Source organism: Podarcis filfolensis (assembly GCF_964270895.1).
Source record: "Podarcis filfolensis genome assembly, chromosome: 8".
Taxonomy (NCBI): Eukaryota; Metazoa; Chordata; class Lepidosauria; order Squamata; family Lacertidae; genus Podarcis; species Podarcis filfolensis.
In genome coordinates, this window is record NC_139611.1 from 72,345,438 (window position 1) to 72,363,400 (window position 17,963).

General features: G+C 43.0%; 2 protein-coding genes across 5 annotated transcripts in view; one reads left to right on the top strand and one right to left on the bottom strand.

The window, feature by feature from the left end:
- The window catches only part of LOC310769052 (membrane-spanning 4-domains subfamily A member 4A-like), a 639,318-nt gene extending 627,377 nt beyond the window's left edge, over positions 1-11,941 (bottom strand). Inside the window, exons 1-2 of the mRNA XM_083628122.1 lie at positions 11,849-11,941; positions 11,550-11,796 (exon numbers count right to left, since the gene is read on the bottom strand). The gene's annotated coding sequence lies outside the window, so the exon portion shown is untranslated. The remainder of the gene's footprint in view (positions 1-11,549; positions 11,797-11,848) is intronic.
- Positions 1,586-7,047, top strand: LOC310768789 (vomeronasal type-2 receptor 26-like). Of its 4 annotated transcripts, XM_083627567.1 has the most exons (4): positions 4,161-4,349; positions 4,971-5,189; positions 5,409-5,532; positions 6,033-7,047. In XM_083627567.1, exons 1-4 carry the CDS (start codon positions 4,323-4,325, stop codon positions 6,950-6,952), a joined length of 1,290 nt encoding a protein of 429 aa, XP_083483693.1. In that variant the 5' UTR covers positions 4,161-4,322; the 3' UTR covers positions 6,953-7,047. The 4 variants fall into 4 exon arrangements, with proteins under 4 accessions (XP_083483692.1, XP_083483694.1, XP_083483693.1 ...); XM_083627566.1 differs by lacking the exons at positions 4,161-4,349; positions 4,971-5,189 and adding an exon at positions 1,586-1,915; XM_083627569.1 differs by lacking the exon at positions 4,971-5,189.
- Positions 11,942-17,963: the final 6,022 nt, after the last annotated feature.

Consider the following 17,963-nt stretch of genomic DNA (forward strand, 5'->3'; position numbering starts at 1 on the left):
GCATATTCCGTCTCTCTCCCTGTTCCGAAAGCAGAAATAGTCTGCTGCTGTTTCTCTCACACACCCATGTACATCCGCTTGTCCCTGCCCTCTTCCCTTACCTAGAGGGGTGTTGCCCTCCTTCAAGTACTGGTCAGCATTTCATTTGAAAACGGCAAAGAGATCCCCAGCTATCAAAAGACCACCCCCATACCATTAGTTCCCATTCACAAAACATCTGCTTGCCAGCCTGTGCTATTAACCAGCAATTTGGCTAACAAATGAATAGTTGCCATAGTACTTTCCTTCCTTCCATCTTTGCATACATACTTTTACGAATTGGGTGTGTGTGTGCAGACTCCCCATAATTATGTGATTTAGTAAAAGTTAAAAATTAATCAAGTTTTGATGAAACTCTGCCAAATTCAGAACCCTCCTAGATTTAGTTATATGGAACCAAGCCAGCTTGGCAGAGCTGAATGGATGGGCCGTTAGCAGGGGACAAATGGTTTGATTTATGCCTATTTATTTATGCATATTTCAGTGCATATTTATGCATTTATACAACCTGCACCAAAAGGGAGGGATTGGAGAGGGTCTCATTTTGCCTTCAGGACAGCACTGGATGCAAAGAACAGCAAAAAGCCATCCCTGGTGTCTCTTAGTTTCAGCCTGTCATTCCCACTCACATGGAGCTCTGCTCCTTCTTCTCCTTCTCACTGCTAACCGTCTCCAAAGGCCTCCCTCCAGCCTAATCATTCAGTGTTGTAACCCTAAAGCTGCCCTTTGCCTCTGCCCACTAACACCCAGCAAAGATGACACCCCGCTCCCCCTTGCCTGGCTGTCTTGCCCTCTGATGGTTTCCTTGATGGGTCATCACTGACCCATATCATAAAGACACCACAGGCAACAGAGACCCTGGTAAGTGCTCCTACAACCCCTGGAATCTTGCAACGCTGGTGGGGATTGAGGTGGCATGCAACAACACAATCAGAGTGTGGTAGCTTCACAACACCTGTGCTGCTGCTTATTTTCCTTCAGGGGCTAGAATGTGGATACCCAACACATTGTTGGGCTCCCAGCTACCATCAGACTAAGCTGGTATGTGGAGTTACCAGGGATGGTAGGATTAGGTAGGGCTGCCATACATCCAGATTTTCCTGGAAACGTTCAGGAATTGGTCCTCAAAATGGCGTCCAGGTGGAGTTTTTTGAATCGGCAAAATGTCCAGGATGTATGGCAAGGGGGGGTATTTTTAAATTTTAAAAATCCATTAAAAAGCCCCCAAGAGCCCCAATACTTTTTTTTTTCTTGGTGAGGAGGGGAGACGCTCCCAAAAAAGGCTCAACAAGTTAGGAGGGGGAGTAGTTCAATATCTAGAACGCTAACGTTGGACAAACCTACAGTTTCCATTATCTCTAATGGGTAGCATAATCATCCCCATGCCCTTCTGAGTACTGTCTGTCTGTCTAGTGCATTTTTAACTGAATATTTCCAGGGCAGTTCACAATAGAGTTACTGAGGTTCACTGTCCCACTGCAGCGAACTCAGCAAGAACTACCAGCACGTCCTGGCCTTTGTGTTTGCAGTGGAAGAGCTCAACAAGGACTTTCATCTCTTTCCCAATGTCTCCTTGGGATTCCAGCTCTATGAGGATGGTCACAACATGAGAAAGAACCATGAGGCCACTGTCAGCATTTTATCTGAGAGGAACTGGACTCCTTCCGTGCTCCCCTTGCCTCCCAGCGCATATGATCTTTATTACTCCTACGGGAGGCCGTCTTACGACAGCCTGGTCAGCAAAAGTCCAAAGGATAAAACCATCCCCAACTATCATTGCCATGGGCAGAGCAAGCTGGCAGCCGTCATTGGGGCTCTGACATCCGAGTCGACCACTGAGATGAGCAACATGTTGCAGAGCTCCAAGGTACCTCAGGTGAGTTTGGCCCTGTGCTCTGTTGCTGTACCTGACACCCTCTCTGACTTCAAAATACTGGAACAAGCAAACAGGACAGATGTGACCAAATGAGATAATGTAAATTATGTGTTCTTCAATCATATGCATGTAAAAACTTGCATTTTCAAGAAATATTTATCTATTTACTTAAACTATTTGCAGCCTACTCTCCTTCAATAGGCAATCCCAGGGCAGGCTACATTAAACTGATGTCACAGGTTGTAGCCTGCGCAGTGAGAAGGAAGGGAGGCAAACCAACCTCTCCTTCTAGTTAACTTCATCAGAGTCACCAAGTGGATATCTTTATTTTATTTTTTCCTGCCTGCCTCCACCAAATAGCCCTTGAACATTCTGAACTTTAAACTGGCCCAGTACTGGGAGGAGTGGTAGGGCGATTAGATTAGACCTCATTACTGGTAGGGTTCACACAGTACAAGTAAGAGAACAAAGAATTTGGTAACCTTCACAGGACAGCTTACTCTATGGTCTTAACCCCTTCACATGTTAGAGTTAAACATGTTGGTTATAAGAGGCTCATTTACCTCACACTTTCAACCTTTAAATCAATTAGAAGGAAGAGGAGGAGAGCACATGCCTAAGTACATTTATATTTCAGGTTAATTGGCAGGTCCCTAGGTTAAAAGCCACCATTATACAACCATAAAATTAAACACAATGACAGGAGACAACAGCTGTAAATCACACCAAGAAAGTTGGAGTTAACTCTTGATTAGCAAAAGAGGATCTGAACAGGAGTGTCAGAGCAACTCATCTCCTGCAGATCTTGCTCCCCATGAAGCAGTTGCTGAGATTGAAGGTCCCTGTCTCCCCAAAGCTGCCTAAGTCCTCTCTTCTCCAGGGTTTTCACAAAGCAATCTGAGACTGCACCTGCTTGAAACTAACTTCTCATCTGCCCTCTTCATGCCTCTCCTGGTTCTGAGAAACGAGTGGAGAGGGGAGCTCATCACAGCAGGAGAGGGAGATGCCCAAGCCCCTTCGCCAGCCGGACTCATCTCTGCCTCTTGGCCTCTCTCTTCTCCTGCTTCAGTTTCTGCCCCTGATTCTGGATGTCTCTCTGCCATAGATTCCCCCTGCTCACTAAGCCCTGTTACCTCTTCTGCTTTCAGTACCTCCTCTTCCCAGTCTTCTCCCTCTTCTACCTCTGACCACTCATTGCCATCTACCACCAATCCCCAGCCTTCATCCCTTGGGGGATCCCAGTTGGTTTCTCTCACCAATCATCTGTGTCCAACCAGTCTGTGGCACACAAAATGGTTGAAGGTTCTATGCCTTCAAAAAAAAAACACACAATATAAACCAGCAAGAAATAACAGCCCTTTTCTCCTTAGATCTGTTATGGCTCGTCTGATCCCATCCTGAGTGATAAGGTCCAGTTCCCTTTTCTGTATCGGACAGTCCCCAGTGACTTGGCTCAGTTCACCGGGATCATCAAGCTGATCCTTCACTTCCGCTGGATGTGGATTGGAGTAGTTTTTACAGGTGACGATAATGGTGGGAAGTTCCTCCAGGCCATGGAAGGTGAAATGCAGAAAAATGGAGTTTGCGCTGAATTCATCTTAAAGATGTACAGCATGAAGAACCTGGCTATGAAAACCATTCATAAGATGGAAGATGCCCTCACAAAGTCCTCGGCCAATGTGACTTTATTTTACGGCAGCACCAGTCACTTCTTTCATTTACAAGTTCTGAGCCGAAATCTCCGAACGAGAGGCAAGATCTGGATCATCACAGCCCAGTGGGATTTTACTGCAGGTCCCCGGCCAGACAAACCAGACTCAAATCCATTCCAGGGCGCCTTGTCCTTTGCAGTTCATAAGGCGGAAATCCCACAATTTCAAGACTTCCTTCGGTCTGTGAACCCTAAAAAATATCCAAATGATATTTTGATGAAGCATTTCTGGGGTTTTGCCTTTGACTGTGTGATGCCTCCTCCCTACTCAATCCCAATTTATGGGAAAAGAAAATGCACTGAAAGGGAACGATTGGACAGCCTGCCTGTTTCAGATTTTGATATGAACACCGTGTGGCAGAGCTACAGCATTTACAATGCGGTCTATGCAGTAGCCCATGCACTGATGGAAATGAGATATCATAATACTGGAGGAGGAGGGAGGAGGAGGAGAAAAGGCCTTCTACCCCCATGGCAGGTATTATGACACAAATAATGTATCTGAGACAGAGGAGAGGTTTCAACAATGCCAGAGATGGTTTGATAGCCTCATCATTGCGTATGGTGTCCCCACATGATTTGTCAGGGCCCAGTGGTATCAGAGGCAAACAGGGTGGTCCACACAGGCCTGTGGTTTCAGGTTATGGAGTATACAGACAAGGATCCCAAGGCCAGAGGCATTTGATGTAGTCTAATATGCTTTTCAAATTCCAAAGCAGGCAAGTAAGAGGGAGAAGAGAGAAGACAAGTGGCTGAAAAAGGGTAGACACTCTGAGGAGACGTCTTTAAATGAGACCAAGAGGGACTTCATTGGCGCTCCAAATCACCTGATTCCTCAGGGCTATTGGCTGCAATCCCCCTTTCTGACACTGTCAGTGGGCCCTGTCCCACCTATAGATTTGAATAGATTATAATATTCATTCATTGCATTAGCAAAGGCACCATACGGTTTTAAATATATCCTGGATAATATGTATAGACGAAATCAGAGCATTGTTCCGCAAGTGCAGTTTGAAACACAGCAGGGGGAGATGCCCTCTCTGGCTTTCAAGCCACTAATACAAACATGCACCAGAGTCACATTTTACAATATTCATATTAATTTAAACATGATGAATCAAGTTGCTAAATGAATGTACCCTTATAGGGTTTTATGACTCCCCTGAAATGGTTTGTGAGCTGGAACTGGTCTGTGACCAAAATTAATAAATTCATTCATTCACTAGCTAAATGTGGGACAGTCAGTTTATTTAAGTAAGTTCTTCTATCAGTTGGCAGTCATAATTATTAAATCATACTTTAATGAAGAGAGATTTCTCCCTCCCTTGCAATCTCTGCCCTCAGCACCACATGTTTCTGAAAAAGGTCCGATTCAATAACAGTGCTGGAGAGGAGGTTTATTTTGATGAGAATGGAGACTCCACGGCTACTTATGATATTTTCAATTGGATCGTGCTCCCTAACATCTCCCTGGTTAGTGTGAAAGTTGGAGGAGTGAAGCACCATGGCCAAGACTTCTTCTTTGATGATGCTAAGGTTGTCTGGAAGGAACGATTAGGGCAGGTGAGACTCAAGAAAGACTCTGCTCTGGGTGCTCCACCCAAGGGAGGTATGGTGGATGGTTTATGGGGCAGCACCCAATCGGTTGGGAAAGTGGGTTCGTTGTGCAAGTGTGCCAAATGAACAATAAGGGTACAACCTGAATCTGCGAATATGTGATTGAATGCCATCATTTGCAAAACAGCCACTTTAAAAAACGCATTCCCTCCTGCACTTCTTTAGCATCCGCGCTCCATCTGCAGTGACAGCTGCCTCCCTGGATTTAGAAAAGTGGCGGAAAAGGGAAGGCCCAGCTGCTGCTTCAAATGTGTCCGGTGCCTACCTGGCCAGATCTCCAACCAAATTGGTAAGAATGTGGCCAAGGCATACAAACATATAGCGTTTCTGTTCGTGTTCTCTGTGTGTTCTGCATTTTCTTTTGAAATTCACATTTTTCATCTTGGATCAAACTCAGGAGAAAATAGTTCCCAGCATAAACCACCTGTGCACAGCACTGATGGGCTGGAGTCTAGTAAGTCACTAACCCATTTCTTTATTTCAGCCAAATCAGATTCCAGTGTTTTAAGAATGAGCAGTATCTTTTGTCTTTTAATGGGGTGTAAACTGAATGTGTATTTGACTGAATAAATGTAGACGAGCTGCTTAATTAGCTAAGGCAGCTTTGAACAGAGGGGGTAGGGTATAGGGGTCAGTTGAGCTTTATATTTTTATTCATCTAAAGTTACACATGCTATTTAGCAGCACTGGGCTTCTGGGGAGACCAGGCTATAGCACAACTCATACGATCCAAAAGATGGATGCATGGGTCTATGTGGTCAATAGTGAGATCCAATTTGTGTTTTCCAGATATGGACCGCTGTGAGACATGCAAAGAGGACTACTATCCAAATGAAGCCAGAAACAAGTGTGTTCCCAAAAACCTAAGTTTCCTGTCCTATGACGACCCCCTGGGGATTGCTTTAGCTTCCTCTGCTCTTTCTTTCTCCCTCTTGGCTATATTTTTGCTCGGAACCTTTATTAAACACCGAGACTCTCCCATAGTCAAAGCCAACAACCGAGATCTCAGCTACATCCTCCTCTCCTCTCTAATGCTCTGCTTCCTCTGCTCCTTGCTCTTCATTGGCCGGCCAAGGATGGAGACTTGCCTTCTCCGGCAGACAGCCTTTGGCCTCATTTTCTCTGTCTCTCTTGCTACGGTCTTGGCCAAAACCATCACTGTGGTTCTGGCCTTCAATGCCACAAAGCCGGGGAACAGAATGCGGAAATGGCTGAGACCCAGAGCTGCCCATGGCTTTGTGCTGCTCTGTTCTCTCATCCAGGCTGGGATCTGCGTGGTCTGGCTGGGAACCTCTCCCCCATTCCCAGATTTTGATACCCGCTCGGAGCCTGGGTACATTATCCTTGAGTGCAACGAGGGCTCCGTCACTGCCTTCTACTGCATCCTAGCTTACATGGGTCTCTTGGCTTTGGTGAGCTTCACGGTTGCCTTCCTGGCCAGGAAGCTGCCTGACAGCTTCAATGAAGCCAAGTTCATCACCTTCAGTATGCTGGTTTTCTGCAGCGTCTGGGCGTCCTTCATCCCAAGCTACCTGAGCACCAAAGGGAAATATATGGTGGCTGTGGAGATCTTCTCTATTTTGGCCTCCAGTGCTGGGTTACTAGGCTGCATCTTCTTCCCCAAGTGTTATATTATTCTGCTGCGGCCAGATCAGAACAGCCGGGAGCATTTCACTCGGAAATTAAACTCTGGAGTCCAACAGCTTTAAATCTGGAGACTGAAATACTGCATGTTGTGTGGTTGATTGCCAGAATTCAGATATCTGAAGATACGACACGCCAGTCTCTCTTCCTTTTTTATCTCATTAGCAAGTGTGTTTTTACTTGGTGACATCTTCCTTGGCAACTGGCATGGCCTTCTGCTCCAGCCAGATAAGACCAAAAAGAGCACCTTGTCAGCAAATATTTCCACATGTGAGTGAATCTGAAACATTCTGATTTGCTTTGAACTTTCAAGAGGCCGATCCTTCACAGGATCCTCAGTGTGATGAACTTGCTCACAAGTTCAGCTTGGAAGCAGGATAGAGAAAGGTTCAAGCCTCACCCCAGGCACAAACTGTGGTGGCTGCCAAAAGCTTCTCCTTTATTAACAGTCGTGTGGGTGATGGATGTGGTGTTGTGTGATGCCGTTCTGCCCACTACAATCCCACTTCAGTGAGTGCTTCATGTGGAGAGCTGTGAAGCCTGCCCCAATGTTTTCTTGCATTATACATGATGGGGTGAAGCACACATTGGGTTATATCCAACTAACGCATCCTATCAATGCCAAGATTTTCACTTGCACAACAGAACTTTCCTACCTCTCCTTCCCCTGCACCAGAGGATTGGGGGAACCCCAGTCCAGATTTAGTTGTGGGGGAGTTGGGGAAAGTTCCATTGTGGAAGTGTAAATCCTTGCCCTGGTGGGACATGTTAGCTGGATACCACTCAACATGTCTGAGCTTCAGACACAAACTCATTATGTAGTCATGACCAAGTCACTATCTTGACCTCTAATGGAGGAAGGGAGGAAGTTGCCTTATAGCCCTGTTTAAGGAAGCTTTTGATGTTTAACAGGTTATTGTTTTTTAGTGTTTTGTTGGAAGCCGCCCAGAGTGGCTGGGGGGACGCAGCCAGATGAGCGGGGTATAAATAATAAATTATTATTATTATTATTATTATACTGAATCAAACCATTGGTCTATCTTTTTCATCATTGTCTACAATAACTCGTAGGGGCTTTCCACAGTTTCAGACAGTTGGGCAGGTTCCCTGAAGATGCAAGCATCCTACCTGAGACCAACCACTAGTGTTCCCACTTTGCATTAGGGGTGACCACATTGCTCAGGTGCAAAGCACATGCTTTACATGTAAAAGGAGCCAGGTTCCATCCTCCGACTCTGCTTTTGTTCAGATTAATGTCTGGCCCCCTTATTTCTTAACACACCTGCATGGCTAAGCCATGTGTGGAATTGTGAGACCGATAAATGCCTGGACACCTGTGCTCTGCTCTATCTTCGGAAGTCAATCAAAGGAGTCCAGGTGCCAAGGCAATTTTTTGGGGGGGGAAAGAATGTGTGTTTTGTTAATCAATAAACTTGTTTGCCATCACGAGCCTTGCAGCATTGTTGGGAATAGGCTTGGGTTGGTGACTCTGACACAGGAAGAGGAGGAGGAAAAATAAATTCACAGAGGGGTAAATGGACGGACCTGGGTAGGAGCAGGGGGATTCCCCCTTTCCAAATTAACTTCAGCCATTTTAGAAGAGGGTGCATGGATGCTGGCTCTCCCTTCACCAATCTTTCTGCAGAGTAGAGTGCTTCAATGGAGGCTGGGGAGAGCTTTGATCAGCCGAGATAGGAGGTTGGACAAGAGACAGAAGTGACTCAACATGGGCCTAAACAGGAGAGTGCAGTGTTGCTGCCTAGGGTCAGACTCTGCCTTCATAGATAGGAGCAGATCCAAGTGCCCCAACAAACCATGCACTTTCAATTTTGATATTGAAATCTTGGTGGGAGGGACAGGAAACCTGTTGAGACATCTTTGGCCCTTCCATCCAGTTCTTGCCCTCCTCCTGAACTTCTGAATTGTGACTCCTGAGCCATGAATCTGCTGCTGAGCTTTCACTGTTAGGGCTCACCAACACTTCAGATTGTCCCAAGCCTAGAAAACATGGGCCTGAGTGGTTTTTCACTTGTCCCTTGCGTTCTAGGCAAGAGTCGGAACAGTTTTGCCTTTGTCTCGCTGCTTTACTCTGGAAAATCTGCTTTCTAGATCTGAATTGAAGCAAACATCAGTCTGGAGAAAACTCAGTTGATGTTTGCTCCAGTTCCGTGGTAGACAACAGGTTTTCCCAGGGGGAAATACTGTGGCAAGCAGAGGTGTGGATGAGTTCTTAGTTGCTTAAATAAATAGCTATTTCTTACCTAAAAGTAAGAGCCTTTGTCTGTGTGTTTTGAGGAGCTGGGACATTTGCCACTTATAAAGTATGGATGATCAAACTCCCACACAGACTTGTATCAATGGAACTTTCAAAATTATTGGTTGTCTTCTTATTGCTGCTGCCACCTTTTAGTAAGAATCTTATTTTAGGTGATGATGTGACTTTGAACCAGAGAAAATATGCATCTTCCCTGTCCCTGCCTTCTTCTTTTCGTAACACAGTTTTTATTTCTTTTCATTTTTAAACTGCTTAACATAGTTGCTTTGAGATATATATTTGTTTATAGTAGAGCATATGACAGTGCAACTATTACAAAAAGATAAAACAGCAATAAATACTCAAATAAAAGTTTCTGAATATATTAACGAAGTTGTGTTGAAATGTATTTACCAAAATTATTCTAATTGTTACAGATATGATGTATGGGTATGTGTATTGATTAGATTGGTGACCATAAGTAAAATATATTTTGCAATAACAATTAGAATTTATAGGAATCTATAGGAAGTGGGGAGGGAAAATAAAATAAAATATATACTTCATGCTCACCAGGCTGTGCCGTAAACTTTATTGTTCTACCATATGCCTCATTATTTGTGTAATCAATAAAGTAACACCAGACTGCATAAAAACTGTCGAGCTTCTTTTGGCCTCTTACTACTTTTAAATGTTGTGTTGGTTTTTCCAATAATGTTGTTTGCCAAATTGCATTATACCATTGGTCCATAGTTAATTATTTTAATGATTTCCATGTCCTAGCAACAGTTGCTCTTGCAGCAGTTAATATATGTGTTATGAGTTTTTTGTTTCTAATTTGCAACATACTGTGACTATTGTTATAGGGGGGAAATAGGGGGTTTGGCTTTTTGTTATGTACTGAGTTGAATAGGATCCAAACTGCAGCAGTCTGATTGGTCCTAGAACAATAGGATCCAAATTGCAGCAGTCTGATTGGTCCTAGAACAATAGGATTCAGAATGCAGCAGTCTGATTGGTCCTAGAACAATGCAGCAGTATGATTGGTTGGCAGGAACCACCCAATCATGCTCCAGATATAAGTGAATCCACAACCTGATTGGCTTACAGTAGAATTCCAGAATTAGCCAATCATGTGCAGCCCATTGTATAAATAATGTATATAAAGCAGATACTTTGAGGGGACATTCATTCATTCCTCCTCACCACTATGAGCTGAATAAGGAGCATGAAATCAATTTGCAACTCTGAGTATATTTCACCTTTACTGCCCAACTCCCCGAGGGACTGAGTCCCCTAAGTCCATGATCGGTCAGAGATGAATGGATGGAGGCAAGATTCACAGAAAGCAAGGCAGACCTCTATTTTTCTGTTGCAACAGAGTTCTCCCCTCCTCCCTTGCAAGGAGGTAGGAGAGACCCAGAACAACGGTGTGCAAGCCCCTATAAAAACTTTTGAAATTGCCCACCCTGTACCCCACGACCCCCCCCCAAAAAAACATGATACATACATCACAGAAGGAGGCAGTCTCCAGCAAAAAATTGAGTGTGTTGCTTCTCTCCTGTCTGCCAGGATACCTAATAATGCCTAATTTGATTGCATTTTCTGGGTAGCCAGGCCATTCCTTTGAGATGGTAAATACTTTAGCACCACTTTAGCTAATGGGGCCTCCCTCTGCCGCTGCGCACGATTTCTGTTCTCATCCTGAAGCAAAGTTCTTAACCTGAAGCACTCTTTCTGGGTTAGTGGAGTCTGTAACCTGAAGTGTATGTAACTCAAGGTACCACTGTACGTAAACACACAAAATAAACTGCTATTTACACAAACAAAAATCCTTCCCACCCCCGTGACCTTAGAATTCATATAACACTGTCATTTGGTTTGAAACCATCGACAGAGGAAGAACAACTACTTGGAGCAACAGGAATAAGTAAATAGTCTCATCATGGCTCTGCAACTTCTAAGTTGGAATTGTAATGGTTTGAATATGCCTCGAAAGAGGAAAGCTGTTTTTCATATACTGAAGAAAGAACAACTGGATTTGATCTGTTTACAAGAAACACATGTGACGAGGCTACAAAGGAAAATATTGGTGAATAAAAGATTGGGGCAAGAATTTATTTCATCAGACAAAGTTAAAAAAAGAGGAGTTGTGATATATGCAAAGGAAAAATTACTACCGAAATTTGTTTTTAAAGATGAACAAGGAAGATTCCTGGCAATTGAAATTCAAATCCAAGGAGAGAAATTTTTGGCTGTAGGAATTTATGCACCGAACGAGGGGAAATCTGAATTCTTTAAGAAGTTGCATGAGATTTTGTTGGACTATATGGACTATAATCTAATTTTGATAGGAGACATGAATGGAGTAGTATCTACCAATATGGACAAAGCACAAAGACAGGTACTCACTAAGGATGGAAGATTACCAAAAACTTTTTTTGAAATGACTGACAATATGGACTTGATTGATATTTGGAGAACAAAGAATCCTCTTGAGAGAGAGGGAACCTTCTTTTCTGAAGCCAAAATGACATGGACCAGAATCGATCAAATCTGGGTTACTAGAGGAATGGCATCAAGGATAAAGAAGGTGGAAATCTGCCCAAAAACCTGCTCCGACCACAATGCAGTAAGAATGGAGATGAAGTGTATCTGAAGTGTATCTGAAGAAGTGTGCATGCACACGAAAGCTCATACCAAGAACTAACTTAGTTGGTCTTTAAGGTGCTACTGGAAGGAAAAGACCCTATTTAGAGATGAAGAAGTGTACAAAAAGGCCCAAAAAACTTTGAGAGATTATTTTGAAATAAACATGAACACCAATGTGGAAAAAAGAGTAATCTGGGATGCAAGTAAAGCCGTTATGCGAGGATTTCTGATACAACAAAATGCAATAAAAAAGAGAAGCCAAAATGAGAAAAAAGACAAGATTTTGGAGAAGATAAAAGAAGGGGAAAAGAAACTAAGATCAAAACCAAAGTCCAAAGAGATTTTGAGAGAAATCAAATTGTATCAAACACAATATATGGAGCTGATGAATCAAGAAATAGAATGGAAAATTAAACAAATGAGACAAAAGACATTTGAATCAGCAGATAAATGCGGTAAACTATTGGCTTGGCAAATGAAGAAAAGACAAAAATTAAATACGGTTACAAATCTAGAAGTGGAAGGAAAGAATGTATATAAGCCAAATGAGATTAGAAACTGCTTCCAGAGATATTTTAAACAATTATATACACAAGGGCCGCAGAAAGAGATAGACATAGACAAATTTCTCAAGACTTATGGATTACAAAAAAATTTATTATGAAAGTAAAATAGGTTTGAACCAGAAAATAACTGAACAGGAAATAGAAGGTGCCATTCAAAATATGCAACTGGGCAAGTCTCCGGGACCGGATGGGCTTACTTCCAGATATTATAAAATGTTAAAGGAGTGGCTATTACAACCTATGAAAGAAGTTTGTAATGAAATTTTGGAGGGGAAAAAGGCACCAGAAACGTGGAAAGAAGCTTATATTACACTTATACCAAAGACTGAGACTGAAAAGAACCAACTTAAGAACTACCGCCCTATTTCGTTACTAAATGTGGATTACAAAATTTTTGCTGATATTCTGGCTAAGAGACTGAAAAAAGTTTTGATGGAAGAGATTCACAGGGACCAAGCGGGCTTTCTCCCGAGAAGACATATGTCAGATAATGTAAGGAATATAATAGACATTTTGGAAAAGCTAGAAGTGAACATAAATACTAAAGCAGTTTTGATATTTGTGGACGCGGAGAAAGCCTTTGACAATATTTCTTGGAGTTTTATGAAGAAGAATCTCCAGGGGATGGGGGTAGGCCAAGGATTTGAAAATGGTATAGGTGCAATATACTCAGAGCAGAAAGCAAAGTTAATTGTAAACAATATGGTTACGGAAGAGTTTAAGATAGAAAAAGGGACACGTCAGGGGTGCCCAAACTCTCCATTACTTTTTATATCAGTCCTGGAAGTCTTGCTGAATATGATCAGAAAGGACCAGCTGGTTAAAGAGGTACAGGTAGGAGCTAAACAATACAAATTGAGAGCATTTGCAGATGACTTGGTACTTACGTTACAAGAGCCAGAATCTAGTACTAAAAGGGTATTAGAACTAATTCAAGATTTTGGCCAGGTTGCAGGATTTAAATTGAACAAATCCAAAACTAAGGTATTGGGGGAAAAAATTAACACCTATGGAAAGGGAGAGGTTTCAGAATGAGACAGGTTTAACTGTGGTTAAGAAAGTGAAATACTTGGGGATCAATATGACAACTAAAAATGTGAATTTGTTTAAAGATAATTATGAAAAATGCTGGACAGAGGTAAAAAAAGATTTAGAAATTTGGTCAAAATTGAAGCTTTCCTTGTTGGGCCGAATTGCAGCTATAAAGATGAATGTATTGCCTAGAATGTTATTTTTGTTTCAAACATTGCAAATTGTTGACAAGATGGACTGCTTCAAGAAGTGGCAGAAAGATATTTCAAAATTTGTCTGGCAGGGCAAAAAGCCCAGGATAAAATTTAAGATATTAACTGATGCAAAAGAAAGGGGGGGATTTGCCCTGCCAGATTTTAAACTTTATTATGAATCAGCGGCTTTTTGCTGGTTGAAAGACTGGCTACTTCTTGAGAATACAGATATCTTGGATTTAGAAGGGTTCAATAATACTTTTGGGTGGCATGCATATTTGTGGTACGACAAGGTTAAAGCTCATAAAGCTTTTAAAAACCATATTGTCAGGAAAGCACTGTATAATGTCTGGATTAGGTATAAAGACTTGCTGGAGAACAAAACTCCCAGGTGGTTGTCCCCAATGGAGGCAAAGGCTGTGAAAAAACTTAATATGGAGTCTAAATGGCCGAAATATTGGGAAATTTTGGAACAAGAAGGGGATGTAATGAAATTGCAGAGTTATGAGAAACTGAAAGATAAAGTGAGAGACTGGCTCCATTACTATCAAATAATGGAGGTTTTTAAGTCAGACAGGAAAATTGGCTTCCAGGTGGAAAAATCGAAACTGGAGACAGAATTACTAGAATCCAAAACTAAGAACTTGTCAAAAATGTATAACTTGCTGTTGGAATGGAATACACAGGATGAAATAGTTAAATCAGCTATGATCAAGTGGGCACAAGATATTGGTCATAACATTATGTTTGAGGACTGGGAACGGTTGTGGACCACCGGTATGAAATTTACGGCATGTAATGCCTTGAAAGAAAATATTATGAAAATGATTTATAGGTGGTACATGACTCCAGTCAAGCTCGCAAAAATTTACCACTTGCCTGATAATAAGTGTTGGAAATGTAAAGAGTCTGAAGGTACATTCTTTCACCTTTGGTGGACATGCCCAAGGATTAAGGCTTTCTGGGAAATGATTTATAATGAAATGAAAAAGGTATTTAAATATACCTTTCTGAAGAAACCAGAGGCCTTTCTCCTGGGTATGGTCGGCCAATTGGTGCCAAAGAAGGACAGAACATTTTTTATGTATGCTACAACAGCAGCAAGAATACTCATCGCAAAGTATTGGAAGACACAAGATCTACCCACCGTGGAAGAATGGCAGATGAAAGTGATAGACTATATGGGACTGGCAGAAATGACCGGTAGAATTCGAGACCAGGGAAAAGAGACAGCGGAAGAAGATTGGAAGAAATTTAAGGACTATCTTAAGAAACATTGCAAAATTATTGAAGGCTAGAACGATGTTGATTCAGAAATTAAGGAGTTAAAAGCTGTAATGATTATGTGATTAAGAAAAGAAAGGTTAAAAAGTATATAGAAATTAGGGAAAGGATTTGCTGAATTGACTTAATTAGAGAATGGAATACAGAAAGGGGAGGTATGAGGAGGTCGGGAAAGTAAGTTTTATGAATATAAGGGATGGAAACTATACCTGTTTTGTATGTGTGTTCTTTCTTTTTTGGATTGTATGTATTTTTATTGTTTTTGTTTTTATTGTTCTGTTTATTCTGTTTTATATAAATTCCTAAACTTTAATAAATATATTATATAAAAAAAGAATTCATATAACACTATACAAGTTAAGTAGAGCCAGTCCTGGGGTCATGGGGACTGCCTGCCTTGTAATCAAATAAATTTCTGTAAATACATTTCCCTAGAAATTTCTGTTTTTTGGACAGAACAGTGGGACATGCCAACACATGGGAGAGCTGTTCGGTTTTCATCCAGGAACTGTCTTCTTCCTCTATGCCTCATCTTTGCAGCCCAATGTGATGCATGTTTACTCAGAAGTAACTCATTAAGTTAAATGCGAGCTATGTGCAGCAGAGGATCGCAGCCCTGCTGTCCCGTGGTAACAATCCAAAGCCAGATTTTTTCTTTTTGCTGAGCGCTAGAATTTTCAACCGACAAAAATCAAAGCCGTGATATGATTTTCGGGGGGGGGGCGGGGTAAAGAGAACGCAACTGTCCCGAAGCTCGCTCTCATTGGGCAGACTCGAAAGGGGGCGTGACCACCGGGCCTGTCGGGGAAGAGCGCCCGCCTACCCGCCCGCCGCAAATCTTTCCTCGAACGCATGCGAGCGCGGAGAAGGCTTGTCCATCACGCCGTTGTGCCCGCCTTTTCCTGCGCCGCTCTACAATCCCCGCTCTCGTTTGTTCCGGCACAGCCGCGGCCGGTCTACGGGTGAAAGTCACTTTGAGGGAAGAGCCTTGAGTGCCGCTGCTGCTGAGGTGCGAAGCGCGGAGGCCGGAGGGAGCCCGGGCCGGGAGGAGGGGAAGCCGGAGCTCGGAGGGCTGGGCCCGGCCTTCTCTCGGAGACGGGCCGGGATTTGGGTGCTGGTTAGGAAGGCCGGACTCCTTCCTTCCCTCCAGGGGAACCGGCCGACGGCGCCGCTTGGGGCCCAGAAGGTGAAGGGCGGGCGAGGGGACGGAGCGGGGAAGCCCTGGGTTCGAATCCCGCCAAGGAGGCTTTTCCAAGGCGCCCTTTTCTCGCCTCTCATCGCCCCCGTTCTGCAATACTGGGGCTTTAATCTTTCTCCGGGGTGGACAGGCTTCAGGCCTGGTGGGACCCGCTCTGCGTTTTTATAAAAATAAATAAATAAATAAATATATCCCGCCCATCTGGCTGGGTTTCCCCAGACACTCTAGGCGGCTTCCAGCAAAATATTAAAATACAATAATTTAAGAAGACATGCGCTGAAAAGAGTGGATTCTGAGCCCAGGAACGCGATAAATCACACACACACACACACGAACACACACACAAGTCCACTTCCGGGTGACTACAAATCTCACCCCAACACACACACCCCAGGAGCCTTAAATTATTTTAGCAATATATATTGGACGGCGGGGAGACCGGAACGCGCATGTATATATTTTGTTGTTGTTGCCACTCCTGAAACAGTTGGGCCAGGGCTCTTTGCTGAGGTACAGTGGTACCTCGGGTTACATACGCTTCAGGTTACAGACTCCGTTAACCCAGAAATAGTACCTTGGGTTAAGAACTTTGCTTCAGGATGAGAACAGAATTTGTGCTCCAGTGGCGCGGCAGCAGCAGGAGGCCCCATTGGCTAAAGTGGTGCTTCAGGTTAAGAACAGTTTCAGGTTAAGAACGGACCTCCGGAACGAATTAAGTACTTAACCCGAGGTACCACTGTATTTGAAATCATCCAGGGATGTGCTGCTCTTTACTCACCCTTGATCCTGCAGGTATTGAAGTCAGAAGGGACCTCAGAGTTCCATCTAGTCCAGCCTACTTCTGGGTGTGAGGGGGACAGCCACTACTGCAGCATCCTTGATAGGTGGCAATCTAGCTTCTGCTTAAATCTCCTTCCATGGCAGTATGCTAAATAATCTGCACAAAATGAAGCACTCTCCCCGTAATATTTAGTCTCCAGTTTCTTACACATAATTAGAATTTCTGCTTCTACCTGCTGGAGCAACAGGAGATAGATTTGCCCCATGTGGCAGCTGGTCAGATAATTGAAGGTGATTGTTGTGGCACCTCTTAACTGTCTCTTTGACAGTCTAAATGTAACCCATGCTTATACTTATGTTTCAGAATTGTTGCAATGCAATAATACTCAGGTGGCTAAAAAATACGATTAAAAAAAAGGTTTTTAAAAGATTATTTGTAAATACTATGTTTCTTTTCATTAAATCTGAACATAAGCATATTGGACATACAGTTAATCTCCAAAGTGAATCAGAGCCCCTTATTGTGCTAAAGGAGGCCTTTCCATATTAATGAAGTTATGAATATAATGAACCTGTTATGAATAGCTACACTCTTAGGTGCTTTACAGGTCTTAGGATTTAACTGCTGTTTAGGAAATATATGAAGAAGTCTCTGTGGGAAACTTTATTTAAATCAATGGTTTCAATTGCCTCCTTTCCTTTGCTGTCACCTTGATGTAATTCAAACATCATTGCTATTTATGTGTGAGATACTTTTGAGTACTTTCTAATGTATCATCATTTGTTGTATAGTACATGTCTTTTTATTTGTTGTTCGGTTGCAAGAGGCTTTGTGCAGGTGTGTTGAGCTGGCTTGTCATCTTCCTCCTCCCTTTAGTCTTAGCAAGGCTGATGTACATTTTTTATTAGCGGTGTAAGAATTTTAGCAGGGAGTGCTCCGGCGAGAAGGTAAACAGCGTTTCCATGCGCTGCTCTGGTTTGCCAGAAGCGGCTTAGTCATGCTGGCCACATGACCCGGAAGCTGTACGCCGGCTCCCTCAGCCAATAAAATGAGATGAGCGCCGCAACCCCAGAGTTGGCCACGACTGGACGTAATGGTCACGGGTCCCTTTACCT

Coding starts and splice junctions, on each gene's coding strand:
- LOC310768789 (XM_083627566.1), top strand. CDS start 1,646: ATGAGAAAGAACCATGAGGCCACTGTCAGCATTTTATCTGAGAGGAAC. Junction 1,916..5,408: donor AGAGCTCCAAGGTACCTCAG/GTGAGTTTGGCC, acceptor GCACTTCTTTAG/CATCCGCGCTCCATCTGCAG. Junction 5,533..6,032: donor CCAGATCTCCAACCAAATTG/GTAAGAATGTGG, acceptor TGTGTTTTCCAG/ATATGGACCGCTGTGAGACA.